Below are 17,437 nucleotides of genomic sequence, written 5' to 3'. Positions count from 1 at the left end.
TGGGTTTCAGCTTTGCCATATCAATTCTCTGGAATTAAATGGAATCCCCGCTCCACGACCACCTTGTCCAAATTATACTTCTTATCAAACGTTACAGTATTAAAAACTTCCAATAACTGCTTCTTTGTGTAGGAATTCTCAGCTGATGATGAATTCGGTATTTTTTCCGCTTGTGCAGAATGGTAGCTGGCGTTATATATCACGATAAGACTGTTTGATAGGATATTGGGATGCAATTTTTCAGAAAACCATTGATTCTTTGACATCTTTTACAGATAGCAACAATGCGTTAGCCCTCATGCAGTATGATAATTCGTCTGCCCCACGAAACCGGCACATCCAACGAACATTTCCTGCTATTACCATCAGTCCATCCTTTCTTGACGGTATCGTGGCTATCAAACCAGGTCTCATCTAAATATACGGTGGGGACGTTTTTAAGATGAATTTTTTGGATTTCTCTCAAATATCTTGTCCTCCACGCCGACATTATTCTCGATTTCATCAAAATTTTATTAATGGTTTTGTTATAAAAATCAATTCTTTGCACGAACACGCAAAGTCTCTTGGCAACAGTCAATGTTCAAAGCACTACACAACTCTTCATGTGAAGTTTTAATTGTTAAAACAATATTCATCTGATACGCATCATATATCATTTAAAAAAATATCTCTTACGGGGAACTACCTAGATTGTTAATCAGTTCTCTTTATTTAATATTGTTTTTTTATCGTTTTCCTTTTTTGATTTATTGCTTGATTCTTCTCTTTGTATGTAAAATTGCTATACTAAATTAAGTTTGCATTATCTTGTTACCTACTCGATTAAGCTAACAGCCAAGCTGACCTTGGTCGACCTTAAAATAAAGGCGGTTTTATTTATTTATTTATTTATATCAACCGTCTCTCAATATTTGGGACCCCACGATCTATCCGCGTTTTTCTTTCTTGGATACCATTCACAACTATGTGACGTACTATGGCATATGGTGTTATAGTGATTTCGGAAGTTAATTTTATGTCTCCACTTTCCCCAGAAGCAAACAAAAGACGGAATAGAGATAACTCCAAAGCTTCGACGGCTAGGAAAATAATGTTTACTAAAACTGACAGCATACCCCGATTTCACCCGCTCCCACAAATCAGGCAATGGCAAACTATGAAAACAACCATTATAAATCAATTATTTACATAAGATGTTATATTGCTTTCCTTGGATAATGCTTTAGAGCCATTATTAAGATCTATAGAAAACACACTATAACAATATAAGAAAATTTCCCTACTCTTACAACAGTCCGCACGGCACAGTTCTTGTAGGTATTTGGTATTTTTCATTTTTGAGATGTCATATTTATTGTTTTAAAAAGAGTAACATTACATAACATTCTAAAACATTCTAAAAATTGAAATTCTTACGACCCAGGTAACATCTTGCATAAATTTACGAAACGTTTGAGGGGAATCCTCGAAAGTAAAATATAATAGGACTTCTGCATTTTGCTATATCAATAGTTCTTTTGTTTAAAAAACATGAGAAGAAGGTTTAAGACATTGGAATAATGGAGCCAGGAATACCTATGATATGGAAATAATACCAAAAATTTAAAAAACACTATTTATCCGACCTCAAGTCTGCAATTGCCACAGCAGTGCCACATGGTTCAGATATTGCCATACCTGAGAATCCAGTCAATTTAGAAGTTAACGCCAGTATTTCTGAACCTGAAAGAGTTGAAGATACCCTTAGTGATGTTGGTGATATGTAATGACTAAGTGAGAGCCCTAGAGACTATAATTCGATGATTTGTTGGACTTCTACTACTACAGGACGTACGAAGTTGAAACAGACCTAAACCTTGAGTGAAAAAAGGTTAATTCAACTCCTGGATCAAAAAATATCCTTCACGATAGTTTTATTGATCCACCAAAAATTCGGATTTCACCTTTACATATTAAATTAGAACTGACGAAGCAATAAATTAAAGCTTTAAATACAAGAGGAGGTGTGTTATAGTATGTATGTAGTATAATTGTTCCTTTATTTACCTGCAATGTTTATTTAATAGTACCAAGATCTTCAGAATGGTAATTAGTCGAAATATGATATGATGAAATTAGGGGTACCTTCCGTACAAATAGTAACTTAGTGTGCTTAGATCCACTATTGAAATCCTGCTAGACCTGACGTATAGAAGCCAGGGTCACAATTTTAAACGCAGAGACTGAATGATTGTGGCGTTTGGCCTGTCCTTCTCTTCAAGCTCTTCAAATGAATAAAATTGAAGCATTCTCAATGTTGGTTGAGACGAATGCTTAGGAAATCATGGAGCTCACACATAAGATATAAGGATGAAGTTGAACACTTCAAAATGAGGAAAATTTTGTGCTTCGGAGTTATTGTACGTGGAGAAACCCAACCTCTAATGCCTTTCTTATCGGGAAAGATGGACCAGATAAGGAATAGTAAGGAAAATGTTGTCTTGACTTCGCAACATTGGACAACATGACCTCCAGTCTCTGTAATGGGATCAACTTATATAAGTATGACGAGAAAACAGAGAGAGGCTACGTATTAATCTTCCCAGCACTTGAAGAATAAGAAGAATTTTATTTTTTTGCAAAACTTAGATTAAACTACAAGCAAAAGTACCAATATCGAAAAACAACAATTTTTTAACTTTTTGATTGATACCTTTAGCATTATATTGCTCTTTACGTATTTTTCAAATGTCGATATCGTCCCTAGCCGACGAAACATTCGTGTGGTCGAAAACAAATTTTAATATTCACCCCGCGACGAACGTCTGTTATTGCCCACCTCTTGATATTTACGTGTTTGGTATCACGTCGATTTTAAATATTTTATTCTCCCAGCGGAACGAAAAGAGGAGGCAAGGCAAACCTCGGTTTTCCAACGTCGAACGTGATGAGAAAGCGATTTTGTATTTTGCGGGTACACTCCTTCAACTTTTCTGCTTCGGGTACGCGGAGGAGGTGTAGCTGTGGAGAGAGATTTTCAAAAAATCCGGAACTACTTCCACAAGAAGGTGAGTAGAGAAAGCAATTTTAACAGTTTTAAGCGAAGATCTTCTAGCTTTCTCCACTTGTGTTTGATAGACTCTCCATTAAGGCACGTTTCATTTGAAGGAGCAAAAAATATTGACAGAATACTATTCCAGCTGTCAAACTGTCTGGCCTTGGTTTCATGCAAAAGTTTAACAAAGTCATAACCTCTCGTGTGAGCTGATGATGATGAGATGATGAAGATGACCATAATGATGATTGTTTATATTGCATGGGAAAAAGATGGCAGAGTAAATGATTTGGCCAAAGTAGGAACAACACCTCAATGAAGGCACTCACTATGCCATTACAAGGATTATTTTAATAACATACTTTTAAGGAGTACTTAAAAATAAAATTATAAAAGTGGTTCGATTATTGAAACAAGAAATGCTGGGTTTTACGTTTTCATAAAATAGTATGATACTTCAAAATTATTTGACACATTAAAAGGAACTGCGAAATTGACTTAGTGGTATAAATTTCTATGTTTACTATATTAAGAAAAGTTAGAATTTCGATTTTGCCTCCAGCCGTCTTTTTTTGACAACTCTTTAAGAAACGAGTCGTCACTTTTCTTCCACAAAGGAAATTTACTTTATCACTAAGACAGTAATACATCTTGCAAATTACTGGTTTTGCCCTGGTAACTTCCCATCTTGCTTAAAACCTCCAACCGCATTCTTACAGGAAGGGCCTTGGTAGGTTTATCCCTTAAGCAAATTGGAACCGGAACCGGATTTAACCAAGTTGATTAATTAATTAATATACTTCAATTTTTGCAGCTTAAGGTTTTCAACTCTGCAAGGAGTATTATCTCAGCAAATCAGCACGATTTTTATAACTCCTGCTTTATCGTTACTAATCTAGCACAACTTGCAAAGTATACAGCATGAGCAGATGTCATATACATATATCGATTTCCGTATGGCATTTCAAAAGATTAGTGACGCTTAATTTCAAAAACTTTCTTGAGTGGCAGGACACAATATGCGGGCATAAATACTCGACAATACTAGTGGTGCCACATTATTATAATTTAGGACAATTCTTGTGTCTAATTTTTATCGATGATGTTATTTCAGTCCTCAGCAATACTCAGCCCTGACTGCGGTGGACACACTGCTTGTGTAAGGTTCTGAGGTTCGAAATGATGAAATTATATGTTTTCAATATCGTATATCAAAAGTAATTCTCGATCATCTTGCAGAAGCTAAAGATCTGAGAGTGCACCATGATCAAAAACTCACTTTAGTTATATCATTGTATCTGAATCAAATCGCAGTTACTCTTGCTTTATAAACCCTTTACTTTAGTATTGTTCGATTTAAACTTGTATGGAATCCGATCTACAATTGTCATAGTCAAAGTAAAATACACCTCTTTTACTTCCAGGGCCATTTCCTGATACTTATCATTTGTCGCTCTGTGATGTAAAAGATATTCGTGTATTTCATCTCTGTGTTCAATTCAACTATGTCGGGTCTATTCTGGTGAGTTTCTCTATCCGTTACCATTTCCCTATTCCAATAGAATAGATTTTTATATTTTCGGTCACCATTATACTTTCAGGTAAATATTTATAAAACGGTGTTATTTTATTAATCAGATTATATTTTTTGCAGATTCCTCCGTGTAGTCCCTTGGAGCGAGGTTTGGTTATCCAGACGATGGATGCTGAATAGATTCCAATGTTGTTCCTCAGATCCTACACAGGTCATCGAGTAGGTCCTTTTTCTGGATATACTTTATGTAATTTTTTGTCACCATCACCTGAATCTGAATTGCTTGAATAAATCCCTCCGCTTCAGATCTCATACTCTCCACGGTAAGACATAGAGTGGACAACCTCACCGCCATGGAAAGCCGCTGCGTATTTTCCGTGCAGTTGTTTTCTTCTTCACTTCTCTTCTAGTATTTGAATGTTATTTTTTATTTCAGGAATAGTTGCAAAAGTCTGGTTCAGTGGAGACTAGTTCCTGTCAGCTGCCACTACAATTTCCTTATTTGAACCGCATGTTTCATTTCTTATTATTATTATTATTATTATTATTAGTAGTAGTAGTAGTAGTAGTAGTATTATTATTGTTATTATTATTATTATTATTATTCATCTTACATTTCTCTGCTATGTAGGTATTGGCGATGTGATATTGATAGACAGGAGCTTCCTCCTATTCCACACCGAAGCACAAAAATTTCGAACAATGTGGCATGTCTGGAGTATTACAGCTTTTCAGTCAGGTCTTCATATTTTCGAACTTTCTCAGCTTCCGTAGATCTCAAATTGTGAATCAGCTTAATGGGAATATCAATAATTGTCCCTTTTTTTTCTGTTTATTAATAAGGAGAATATCTGGTCTGTTTTGAGCGACAGTTGTATCTGTTATATCTGTATAGCAGATGTGACCTATTTTCGAGAATTAATTCCTATTTCAGTTGATTGTGCCTTCCTAAATAAGCATTACCTACTAGTGCGCTACACCCACCCATGATTGATTCTTGATGATTGATTGATTCTCCAATATTGCTACATTTCATACATTTATCAATGGAGTTGATTTTCAATATTATTATTATTATTATTATTATGAATATTATTATTATTATTATTATTATTATTATCATATCTAGCCAGAGTCAGATTATCAATAAATTAAGCATTTATACGAGGGGCAGACGAAAAATAAATATACACTACCTGAAAAAAACTTCTGCGCGTTTGTTCCTGCAAATTCGACGATTGACGCGCGAAACGCGCAGATGTCGCTGCGAAGCGTTAAATCGTCGACAACGAGCGCGATAACCGTTCGAAATTCCGCCGGTATTGATTTAAAAGTGTCCCGGTCCCTTTTTCCATTCGTCTGCATTCCCTCTTTTTAGTGACGTGTCTCCCCAAGGAACACCCTGATTGCACCTGTCCATATATCTCCCCATTTATTGTGCGGCGCCGTCCGGGAGGGGCGGGGGGAGGCGAATCGGACGGACGGACCCCTGTTGCCCTTTTCGCTGAAACGACAGAAGCGACCCCCCGCCGCACCCCCGCCCCTGACGAAACTCGTAAAGAGAAATCGACGTCGAGGACGCCTGATAATGTCACTTTACCTTTAGATTTATGCGGGAACCCTTTTCCGGGAAGTCACGGGGACTTCTTCACCCCGGAATTGGCCGTTTTAACGTTTATATTATTAGTAAATACGGGACGTTGCACAACTTCGCCCCCGAAAAGAATACAAAAACTTTTATATTTTTTATTTTCCTTATGTCATTACCGATCAATAGACAATTATTGAATACTGCTCCCGGTTTGTGTGAAATTTGCTTGAAATAATTTATTTTATTATAATTTCATTATGATACTTATAATAATATTATAAAAAAAATCAAAATTGAAACCCGGTATTATATCATGAAAGTAAAGTTTGTTGTTACGTTACCGTAGCTGAAAACTCAACAAAAATAAAAGTAAACGGAAATTCCAAAAAACAGAAATCATGATCTTGTGCAGTCCGTAAAAAACAAGAACGAGCTTTTTAAAAATTTCCTGCCAAATCCCATACAAAGCACACTATTCGAGGTACAGGATTCACTTAAACCAGCTTATACAGACAACAAAAAATAACAGAAACTGTAAAGCACTCTGGGATAGAGCAAAAACTTGAGAAAATCTTCAAATAAATTTTTGCAATGTATTATTTTATTATAATACTTATAATAGTTATTATTGAACACTCAATGACTTATATAATAAAAACCCTGTAAAAAACAAAAACGAGCTTTGCAAAAATTTATACAAAGAATATTGGAGATATAGGAATAGCCTAAACTGACTTATACAGACAACAAAAAGCAATTATTATCAACAAAAAATAACAAAATGGGAGAAACTCTAAAGCACTCTGGGCTACAGTAAAAAGTTGAAAAAAACTTGCAAAAAATATTAGAAATCCACAAAAGCATAAATTTGATAGACTGAAAACAACAAAATAATTCCGGTTCTGATAACATCAGCACGGAATCATTTTGATGGATTTCGCTAGAAATTAGTACATTAGTACTCTCAACTTTTTAGCTTGAAAACAGTTTTCTTGCAAACCATTATTATAGAGATTAATTTCCGCCCATGAAGCTAAATATGTTAAAAACGCTCTTTCAATAGCTTCAACGTTATTTGGGAGGCATGATATGGAAACTCCCAGGGATACTAAGTTCCCAAGCATGCCATAGTTAGTTGATAATCAAAGAGGACTGCTAAATCTTTAGTGCATATTACATCCTCAACTTAAGAAGTGTTATTACGATAATAGTGCAGTGACTGGGATAGTGAACCTAAAAATAGTATTTGGAAGTTCAAATTTAAGGCCATTTATTTCTAGAAATCCCTTAAAATTCCTATGCAATTTCTTATAATTGCTCAGGAATATTTCGGAATTCTTGAGTGATTATTTGGAACCCTCCGGAATTCTATCAAGGTGTATTGTAAAGAAGCCAGTCCCAGTGACGGGTATATTTTTTTTAATTTGTGTCAAAAAATTTCCAGGCCTGAATATGAAAGAAACAAAGTAGAGTAACAATTATTTTTCAATATAATCTCCCTTAACTTCAATACACTTATTACATCTCTGTATTAACAACTCAATCCCTTTAAAAAATATTCTTTTGGTTTGTCTGCAAAATGAGCTAAAACAGCCTCTTTTAACTCAACTTCGCCGTTAAACCGAAGTCCACGTAAGTCCTTTTTCAAATATCCAAACAAATAATAGTCGCTAGGGGCCATATCTGGACTATAGACAAAAAAAATGGCAGCTTGTGCAACACCAGCAGTATGGACAGGTGCATTATCGTGCAAAAGACGTCTCTGGTCAGTTTTCCTCGACGTTTTACAAGAATGCAGTCTCGCAATTTCTGTAATAATGTTGCGTAATATTTACCATTGGCAGTGGTATTAGTTTCTTTAAAATCTATCAAAAGAATTCCTTCACAATCCCAAAAGATCGTGGCCATCACCTTTTTTGTTGACTGGCAGACTCTGAATTTTCTTGGAGGTGCTTCACCCTTACGACGCCACTCCATTGATTGTTTTTTCGATAGAGGGTCATAATAGAGAACCATAATTTCATCTCCCATCACAATAGTTTCTATCAAAGGCTTCCGTTCCGACCTACAGAGTTTCAAAACTGACCGCGCACACTCGACACGGCGTTGTTTTTGAATAACCGAAAGGTTTTTAGGAACCCATCTTTCACTAGCCTTATGCATATCTAAATGATCATGCAGGATTCGACAAACACTTGCATCAGAAAGCTTAGTAATTTCTGAGATTTCCTTGACCTTCAAACGTCGATCAGTCAATACCACCACATCCACAATCGCAACAATATCTTCCGTTATGACTTGCACTGGTCGGCCAGTTCTTTCACTACAGAATACGAAGGAGAACTTTGGCCGTACACACCAGCTAACACTTCTTTTGTCAAAAACTTTATGACTGCTCTATACTCAATTTGCGTTATTTGCGACATTTTTCAGACACGTCTCGTTTAAAATGCTGTCAATAAAAAACTATTTGACGCAATACTTAAATTTTTGTTTCGAAGCCTACTAAGATGTATATTTAAAAGAAGACAAAGTTTTATCGTGACACTGGAGCTGCATCTATGTCAGGCCGGGAAATTGTGGCGCTAACCTCGTAAGTCAGCAGGTGTTCGATGAAAGGTCATTGAATAATAATATTGGTAATTTGATCAGAAATTGGTTACTCTATCACCTATTCGAGCTTGGACCACCACTAGTGCGACGCACTGTTATATTTTTTAAATCGTATTGCGCGCGCTTATCAAAACTCGTCACTCACCTGACATAAAGCGACACGCGATCGCACAATGTCCGCACGCTCCGCTAGAGGTCTCCGCCGTGCGTCGGCGGTCCGGGACGCATTGTTCGGGATGTATTTTCACGTTCGATTTAATTTGTTTACCTGCGAACAGAAATCTGGCGTTTATAATCCGGCCGCGTCAAAAGTACACATCGGGGAGGTGGCTAAATGTAAATCGCATAGGGGTGGTACAATAAAAACCCGGCGAAAAAAAAATGCATTTATATTCCGACCAGAAATATAGCGCTTTTAGAACCGACCCCGTGATTAACTTTGCCTACTGTTTATTACCCCAAAACCTCAGCCGCTTATAGAACCAATCCAGGATCGTCCTAGGAATTTATCAACCTACACTAACAAACGTATGTAAGTATGTTTTCAATCTTTTTCGTCGAGCAATTCCTGAAACATATACAGAAAAAAAATTAGTACAAAGTAACAATTTATTACGTTCTATTTCTTTACATGTTACACCCATTACATCCAAACAATCAACACTTGAACTTGGGCAGAGATGTATTTTTTTTATAAACGAGGACGCATGCATGGGTGGATAGAAAAATTAGTTGGCCGTGCAATCGTGATGACTTTATGCAATTCTAAAGCCGGCTACACACGATCCGGAAGGCCTGTCAGTTCGAACTGAACGGTCCGCCTGAAAACCCGTCGCCTGATAGACTGACCACTTTTCACACGTTCAGGTGAATAAAACTATCATTCTCAATCATCATCATAGCCTCTACTGACGACGACGCGTTAGCACTTCTCGGCTTAGTAGTTGCTTTGGGTAAAAAGAAATGCAAAAAAAAGTACGGTATGGTGTAAAGATTGATTTGAATTTTCTCCTTCAGCCTCAACAGTCTTAACTGACAGTCCGACAGGAACATATACACGTTCAGGCGGACGGTTCAGTTCGAACTGACAGGCTTGGTGGATCGTGTGTAGCTGGCTTAAGGTATTTTGATACTTTCAATATTTTTTCGCTAATTGGGTTAAATGAATCAAATAATAATTTTTTGTCGATTTTATAAAACCAAGCGTTTGCTCGATAAACCGTATCGGGTTCAGCATTATGCGGCTAAACGAATTTGCATATCCCCACTAGGCGGGCAACGGTGGGGAAAAAGAAGAGCGCAGGTTTGGCACGAGTATACTTCGACCAGAAATATAGTGCTTTTACAACCGGGCCCGTAATTTACTTTGCCCACATATGTTTTATTATCTACCTATCTATATTTACGTTTTCTGTTAAATTTTAGATTCCATCGTTTTTACACTTTATAATTTATGTATTGTACTTTTATAGTGTATGTATATTGTACATTTTGTCATATTGCTTTCACGCATTGAATTTCTCTAATTTTCTATCTTAAGACTCTGTTTATACGATTTATTTCACAAGCACAAGTTGTCAGCGTAAATCGTTCTTTTTTCTTTTGTACTACTGACGCGCCATTTGTTGTAAAGCTTTTTTATGTAAAAAATGGCTAAATAAATCTATCTATCTATCTATTATTATTATTATTATTATTATTATTATTATTACCTGTATTAGAGTTTAAAACAAAATTCATACTTTTCAGAATCTTCCCGTAGCAAGTGGACGTGTCGTGGTGTGGTTTCCATACTTAAACTTTTCTCAAAAATAAAATTAGCAACATCTATGCATTTATTGCTGTATGATAGAAATAGCGAAAAGTATCGAATCCCACGCCGCACTTTCGCCTAAAACGAAGGGACATCGTTTTATAATCACTCCCCCGGTCGCGCTTCCGCCATTCTATTAATCGTTTCTCGTTTTCGGGTAAAATTTAAACGTCACAGGGTCGAACGGGTCCGCAAATTAACTCCACCCCCGAAGAGAGGTAAGACAAGGTAAGGATAATACCCGGGACCGGGTCCTAATCTAGACTGATTGTCTGCCGAAGTTAAGATTGTTCCGTTGATAATTCCACTTTATCTCTTCTCCTGTTAATGAAGTTTCGCTTGTCTGTTTCGCTTTTTTGCGAGTTTCCGTTTTTCCACCGGCCCTTTTACCGATGTTGCTGGCATTTAGACGTCTAATAGGCGCCATAGAAAACCTCGAATCGATAAGATAAAAATGTCATCGTCGCTATCCATTTAACGAAGATAGGGCTATATGTAGTACGGCGAAGGAACAATAATAATAGTTCAAATAAAAAGAATAACCGGCTTTTAAGAGCTCTTCTTCATATCAGTCGTACACATGTAAAAAATTCAGTGTTTATAAATAAGAGGCTAAGATTCTATCATATCTGCGGTAAAGAATGATGACAGAAAAAAAAAAGAGAAGCAAGAAAGAAGAAAGGAAAGAAGAATTGAGTTAGTGATATTCGCGGAGGATTTGGAAAACAACCAGGGTTGCACTATAGAAATACATAGAAAAATCGTAAATCATATTTTTTTCTTTTTCATTTTATGTCATAGAAATATTTACACTAGTTCACAATTGCTCCAATCTCCCTTTCACAAAGCGTATTATAAACAGCAGTATGTGTTCCATTTTTTCGAGCAGTTCTATTGTAAATTGAATCCTTGGGTGAATGGAATTCAGATGATCTAGGAATTTCAAAAGCTCCTCCTTGCCAAAAGGCCATACAACAAATACGTCATCAACGTATCTTGTCCATAGTTTTGGCTTCAGATTTGCCTTCTCTATTGCTTTCTTTTCGAAATAAATCATGAAGAGGTTGGCAATCACAGGTGAGAGAGATGATCCCATTGCTGCTCCATCTATTTGTCGGTAAATTTTCCCGTTGTACATAAAGTAAGCGTTGTCTTGACAGATCTATTATGTAAGGCGGAAGATCTTCGTTTTCTTCTATAAGCAAGAGTGCCTCTTCTACTGGAATGCTCGGGTAGAGGGATTTGACAGCGAAACTTGCCATAATGCCGATTTTTCCCTCGAGTTGTTGCCCAAAATTCTACGGGCTCCCAAAGATCCATAAGGACGCGGTTCCCCTGCGTCCAATCGTAAGCGCCTTTAACTCACCATTATGCAAGCTGGAAAAACATCTGGCTTCATTTCTTCACTTCTTCAGCCCATAGTGGATTCCTATGTTAAAAACTCAGAACATTTCACTCAGAGTTTAGGTTCTCTCAGGATGAACAATATATATATATATATATATATATATATATATATATATATATATATATATATATATATATATATATATATATATATATATATATATATATATATATATATATATATATATGATGACACTATATTCCGGGATATCATCCGTTCGCTCGTTGAACTCCGACTCTAATCCTGCAAATCCTGCATCCGACTGGAATCCTGCAGACGTTTCGCCAAAATCTCACTTGGCATCTTCAATGCTCGCGCTCCGAAAACACTTCGAACCGAAAAATCTTGAAAATAAATTGAAATTCAAGAATGATATTCACCTTCTATTTGAGTAAGATCACGCCAAGTGAACCCCCCCATTTACCACTTGATAATAAAAATTAGAATCAATTAGAAGGTAAATATTCTTGAATTTCAATTTATTTTCAAGATTTTTCGGTAGATTGACGTTATACATTATGAAATTATACAGGTGAAGGATCCTTTTCTTTGATATGTTTAACAAATGGGGTTCAGTCATTTGCTCGCAGAATCACTGCACTGAAGAATTTGATCAGACATCTTAATATTAGCATTACTTTTCAACTTTTCTTTACTTTGACTTTTTCGTAAATAATAGTTTTTTAAAAAATTTTAGCTAGCACATGTTCAGAATATCAAAAAACGAAAATGTTCATTTTTATTGTATGAAAAATTATGAATATTAATAATTAAACTCGTTCTTCAAAAATCCCGATACCACAGACCCTCTTGAATAAATATATAAATGAAACAAAACAAAAATTCGTAATAAAAATTTTGTATTCGTAGATAGATACATTGATGTTGCAAAAAAATGCAAAATATTATTTGCGATTAAAAAACTTTACAATACAATTAATAATTGAACAATGCCATTGATACATTCAGAAAATAGCAACTTGCACAACATACCAATCGAAAATTGCAAATATGTTTTTCAAATTTTCCCAAAAGAAAATTGCGTCTTTTATCTGCAAAAATGGTAAAATAAATGCCTTACATTAGTTCACATTGAACTGGGCTGTGTCGCTATTTTTTGGTTTTTCTTCAAGAAAATGTTGTATTGTTTGCTGGCAGGGTTCCCCTAGTTGTAATTTTCGCCCTTTGGGTTCACCCTTTGAGCTTAATAAATTTTTCCTACTTCTACCAAATGAAATAATCTAACACTTTTGTAAATATATTAAATTAAAATTCTTAACACTAGCTAACAAGAATTTGCTTGGATACGTAATTTATCAAAGCTAAAATCCAAAAGTTGCTGTTCTGTCAAAAAAATATATCTTTCTTTTTTTACTACATACTGGGAAAAAGATGTTAAAATATGGTTAATACAATTTTAGAACAAGCTGTACAAAACAAATTGATGCCATCCCAAGTGAACTCTCGGTAGCCCTTTATCCACGAAATATTAGTGTTTGGCATTGTAACAAACACTGGACAGATAGGCAATAAGTTCTCTATTATTGGAAAAAATGCGTGTTTTGTACAAAACAGACAAAAAACGCAAAAAAAAAATTAATCAATTAAAAATTAAAATTAATCAGACGATTTCGCATCAAAATTAATGCTTCACTAAAGTTTGGGACAATTTCGAAGTTAATTTTAAGTAACGACGTGAAAGAAACAACGAAAAACTGAGAAAAGAGTACACATACGCCCAATAGTACTGACACGAATCTCTATAGAATGTAACAAACATGCCCTATACAACCGGTTTTTCTTTTAACACTCCGTATATACCTAAAAGTTAAATTTAGCTGAAAACCCCTCTAATAAAGATCGTTTGATCGATGATTTAAGCTACAATTGAAAAATTATATGTCCAAATCGTGTCAGCGGTTCGTGGCTCGTATTGTGGCTTAATTTTGATAAGATGCGATGAGTTCGTCATTAGGTTTAGTGTCCCATAGTTCCCCAATTTCCACTAGCAAGAAAAAAAATTGACAAACGTTTCGACGATTGCTCAATCGACATTAGCGCTTGATTTTTTCTCCTCGGTGGGGGGGAGGGACCAAGGGGCTCCGTCTTCCCGCTCGGCAAACATCAAAATATAATTTCTGCAGCGATATTACGTTCGCACGCGCATTTGTTTGCGCGTGAAGCAGCTGATACTGATTTACTAACTGCCGGAGCTACCTTTCGCTGGGGTGCATGTGCTGCAAAATAAACAACTTTTTCATTGCCTTAATACCTGATCCCCTCCGCGGAGGGTGCGAGACCCAAGCTTCCCTCCAGTGCGGGACTGGAGGATTTTTTTTTAATCTTTAAGGTGGGTTTACCAATAAAAATGACAACTAACGATAATAAATTCCGAATAACAACTGAACTGGGTAACATAAAGTCTAATTGACAAATAAAAGTCATAAGAATTGAAAAGATGATTTTAACAGAAATCACCTATTTGACTTGTGAGGTACCATGTAGACGTAATTAATATTTTTAGCAGAAATACGTTACAAATACTTAAGAAAAACAAAAAACTGTATGGATGAAGCATATTTTTCTTACAAAATCTCTAGTTTTATTCGTCTTTGTTTCGTTTTATTTTATTCCGATCCTGTCGTCCGAAAACGTAATGTGTATATGCCAAGGGATATTGAGAAAGGTTTTGTAATAATCCACAGAACGGAGGACCCGTGCAGAAGGCCCTCGAGAGATTTTGTTTGATCGGGGACTTTTAAAAATTTACCATTTCTTTACGAGTATCTAATACGGAACAGACTCCAACTTATTATTATAATCGTTTTTTCTCAAGTAAATAGTACCGAAAAGAGACCAGTGGCGGATCAATTTAATTGGCAATTGGCCATATTAAGTCAATAATTGACTATGAGCAATATATGCGTTGTTTGTGGGGAGGCTGTTTCATCATCCAGCTCAAGACAGCGATTAAGATGTGCTGAGACAGCATCGTTGAAGGATATACTCAGCGAAATCAGGACAATGAAAATTCTTAACAATGACATGAAGCATTCTATAGCAAATTACTATATCAAAGTCGAGGAGACAAATGCAATAATATCGGTTGAGGATAAAAAAATCACGGATTGCCTTGAAAAAATTTCCTTCTTGGACACGAAATGCGTTTCTTTGGAAAAAGAAAACGCAGAACTGAGTGGTAAATTAAACTACCAAGAACAATGTAGCCTTCTCAACACTGTGGAGATTTGCGGGATTCCCGAGGTCAAGGAAGATGATGACAGCCATAGGTTTAGTTGGTTGCTACAGAGTTGCAAATCAAAGACCATACTCTGAACCTAAGAAGATACATTTTCCAGACCTACTAAGGAGTTTTGTTAAGGCTAAAAAAGTCAAAAGGAGTTTGACCTTGAAAGACGTTGATTTCCAATAGCCTGGTGACAGGGCTGACAGGAAGCTTAGGAGGGCAGCGCCAAAATTTCCGGCCTGAATATGAAAGAAACAAAGTAGAGTAACAATTATTTTTTAATATAATCTCCCTTAACTTCAATAAACTTATTACATCTCTTTATTAACAACTCAATCCCTTTAAAAAAATATTCTTTTGGTTTGTCTGCAAAATGAACTAAAACAGCCTCTTTTAACTCAACTTCGTTGTTAAACCCCAGTCCACGTAAGTCCTTTTTCAAATATCCAAACAAATAATAGTCGCTGGGGACGATATCTGGACTACAGGGAGGATGATCTATCTGTTGGAACCCACACTCTAAAATGGCAGCTTGTGCAACACCAGCAGTATGGACAGGAGCATTATCTTGCAAAAGACCCACGCCTCTGGTCAGGTTTCCACGATGTTTTACACGTACGCAGTCTCGCAATTGATGTAATAATGTTGCGTAATATTTACCATTGACAGTGGTATTAGTTTCTTTAAAATCTATCAAAAGAATTCCTTCACAATCCCAAAAGATCATGGCCATCACCTTTTTTGTTGTCTGGCAGACTCTGAATTTTCTTGGAGGTGTTTCACCCTTACGACGCCACTCGATTGATTGTTTTTTCGATAGAGGGCCATCATAAAGAACCATAGTTTCATCTCCCGTCACAATAGTTTTTATCACAGGCTTCGGTTCCCACCCACAGAGTTCCAATAAAGACCGCGTACATTCGACACGCCGTTGTTATCGAATAGCCGAAAGGTTTTTAGTAACCCATCTTGCACTAACCTTATGCATACCTAAATGATCATGCAGGATTCGACGAACACTTGTATCAGAAAGCTTAGTAATTTGTGAGATTTCCTTGACCGTTAAACGTCGATCACTCAATACCACCACAAAGTGTGAAGGTGCAAATACATTTAAAATAGACTCAACAAGCAACTTCAATGACGTTCACTAAAAGTAAGTCTTTTGTTTTTACCTATTACTACCAAAATGTTCAACGTATGTCTTCTAAATTAAAAGACTGCACTTTCACAGGTACTAACTGAAATGTGGCTTAACCTATCAGTGCTGGATTTTGAGTTTTTTGACAATAAATATACCGTTTATAAGAGAGATAGGGACCTTAAATACACAAATAAAAAAACTGGGGGAGAGGTTGTTGTTGCAGTAAATCGGAGAAAAAATTCCAAGGAACTTTCTATTCAATGCCATGATAAAAACGTTGAAGATATTTGGGTTAAAATTAACATTAAAGGAGTAGGAATAGTCTTGTGTGGTCTTTATGTCCCTCCTAATTCGAGATTTGCGAATCGTTTATAGACAGTATTAAAGAAGACTTTTTTAGGAATTCTAAGCTTATAATGTTAGGAGATTTCAATATCAATAGAGTGTGCGACTAAAGTAATTTACCAAATTTAACCAATATTGAAACACGTTTCCTTATTTTGAAAACCGGAAGAATTTCGAACCATAAAGCCTAACATTTTGTAACTTTTTTTTGTTATGCTGTCTATATGTTTATTAAAATTTAATCTGGAGTCAAAAAGTACACCAAGATCCTTCATTTCTGTTTTTCGTTCTATTATAATTTCTTTCATTTTATATTGATACGCGATAGGACTTGATCTTCTGCTAAATGTCATGACACAACATTTGCTGATATTGAAATTTAGTTTATTTGTTTCTGACCATTTGAGTACTTCATTTAAGTCCTTTTGCAGCAATTTACAGTCTTGTCTACATCGATTTTTTCGAAATAATTTATAATCATCGGCAAAAAGAAGATTAAGTGAATTTGCTGCAGATTGTGGCATGTCATCGATGAATGATATTGCAAACTGATTGCTTTAAGTCGAATCACAAACCCTCTAAAATTGTTTCTCTTGTTTTGAGTCGATGTGTGTTATCGTTTAGCCACGGGTGCTACAATACATATAAAGCCTGATAATTTCAATAAAGCGAGACCAAAGTATAAAAAAACCGCTGCAAGAGAAG

The 17,437-nt window shown here is 35.9% G+C and overlaps 1 protein-coding gene across 3 annotated transcripts in view; it reads right to left on the bottom strand.

Annotated features, from left to right (window-relative positions):
- Window positions 1–17,437, bottom strand: part of LOC132701044 (zinc finger protein 1) — a 704,693-nt gene that overhangs the window by 619,156 nt on the left and 68,100 nt on the right. For 2 of the 3 annotated variants that reach the window (XM_060668676.1, XM_060668677.1), the window contains exon 2: window positions 8,921–9,043. The exons of the other annotated variant lie outside the window; for it this stretch is intronic. In XM_060668676.1, the coding sequence (XP_060524659.1) occupies window positions 8,921–9,043 (123 nt within the window). The remainder of the gene's footprint in view (window positions 1–8,920; window positions 9,044–17,437) is intronic. 3 annotated transcript variants of the gene reach the window in all.

This window comes from Cylas formicarius, unplaced genomic scaffold (genome assembly GCF_029955315.1).
Source record: "Cylas formicarius isolate icCylForm1 unplaced genomic scaffold, icCylForm1.1 PGA_scaffold_4__25_contigs__length_36172078, whole genome shotgun sequence".
Taxonomy (NCBI): Eukaryota; Metazoa; Arthropoda; class Insecta; order Coleoptera; family Brentidae; genus Cylas; species Cylas formicarius.
The sequence above is the reverse complement of the archived record's forward strand: the minus strand, read 5'-3'. Positions and strand labels throughout refer to the sequence as shown.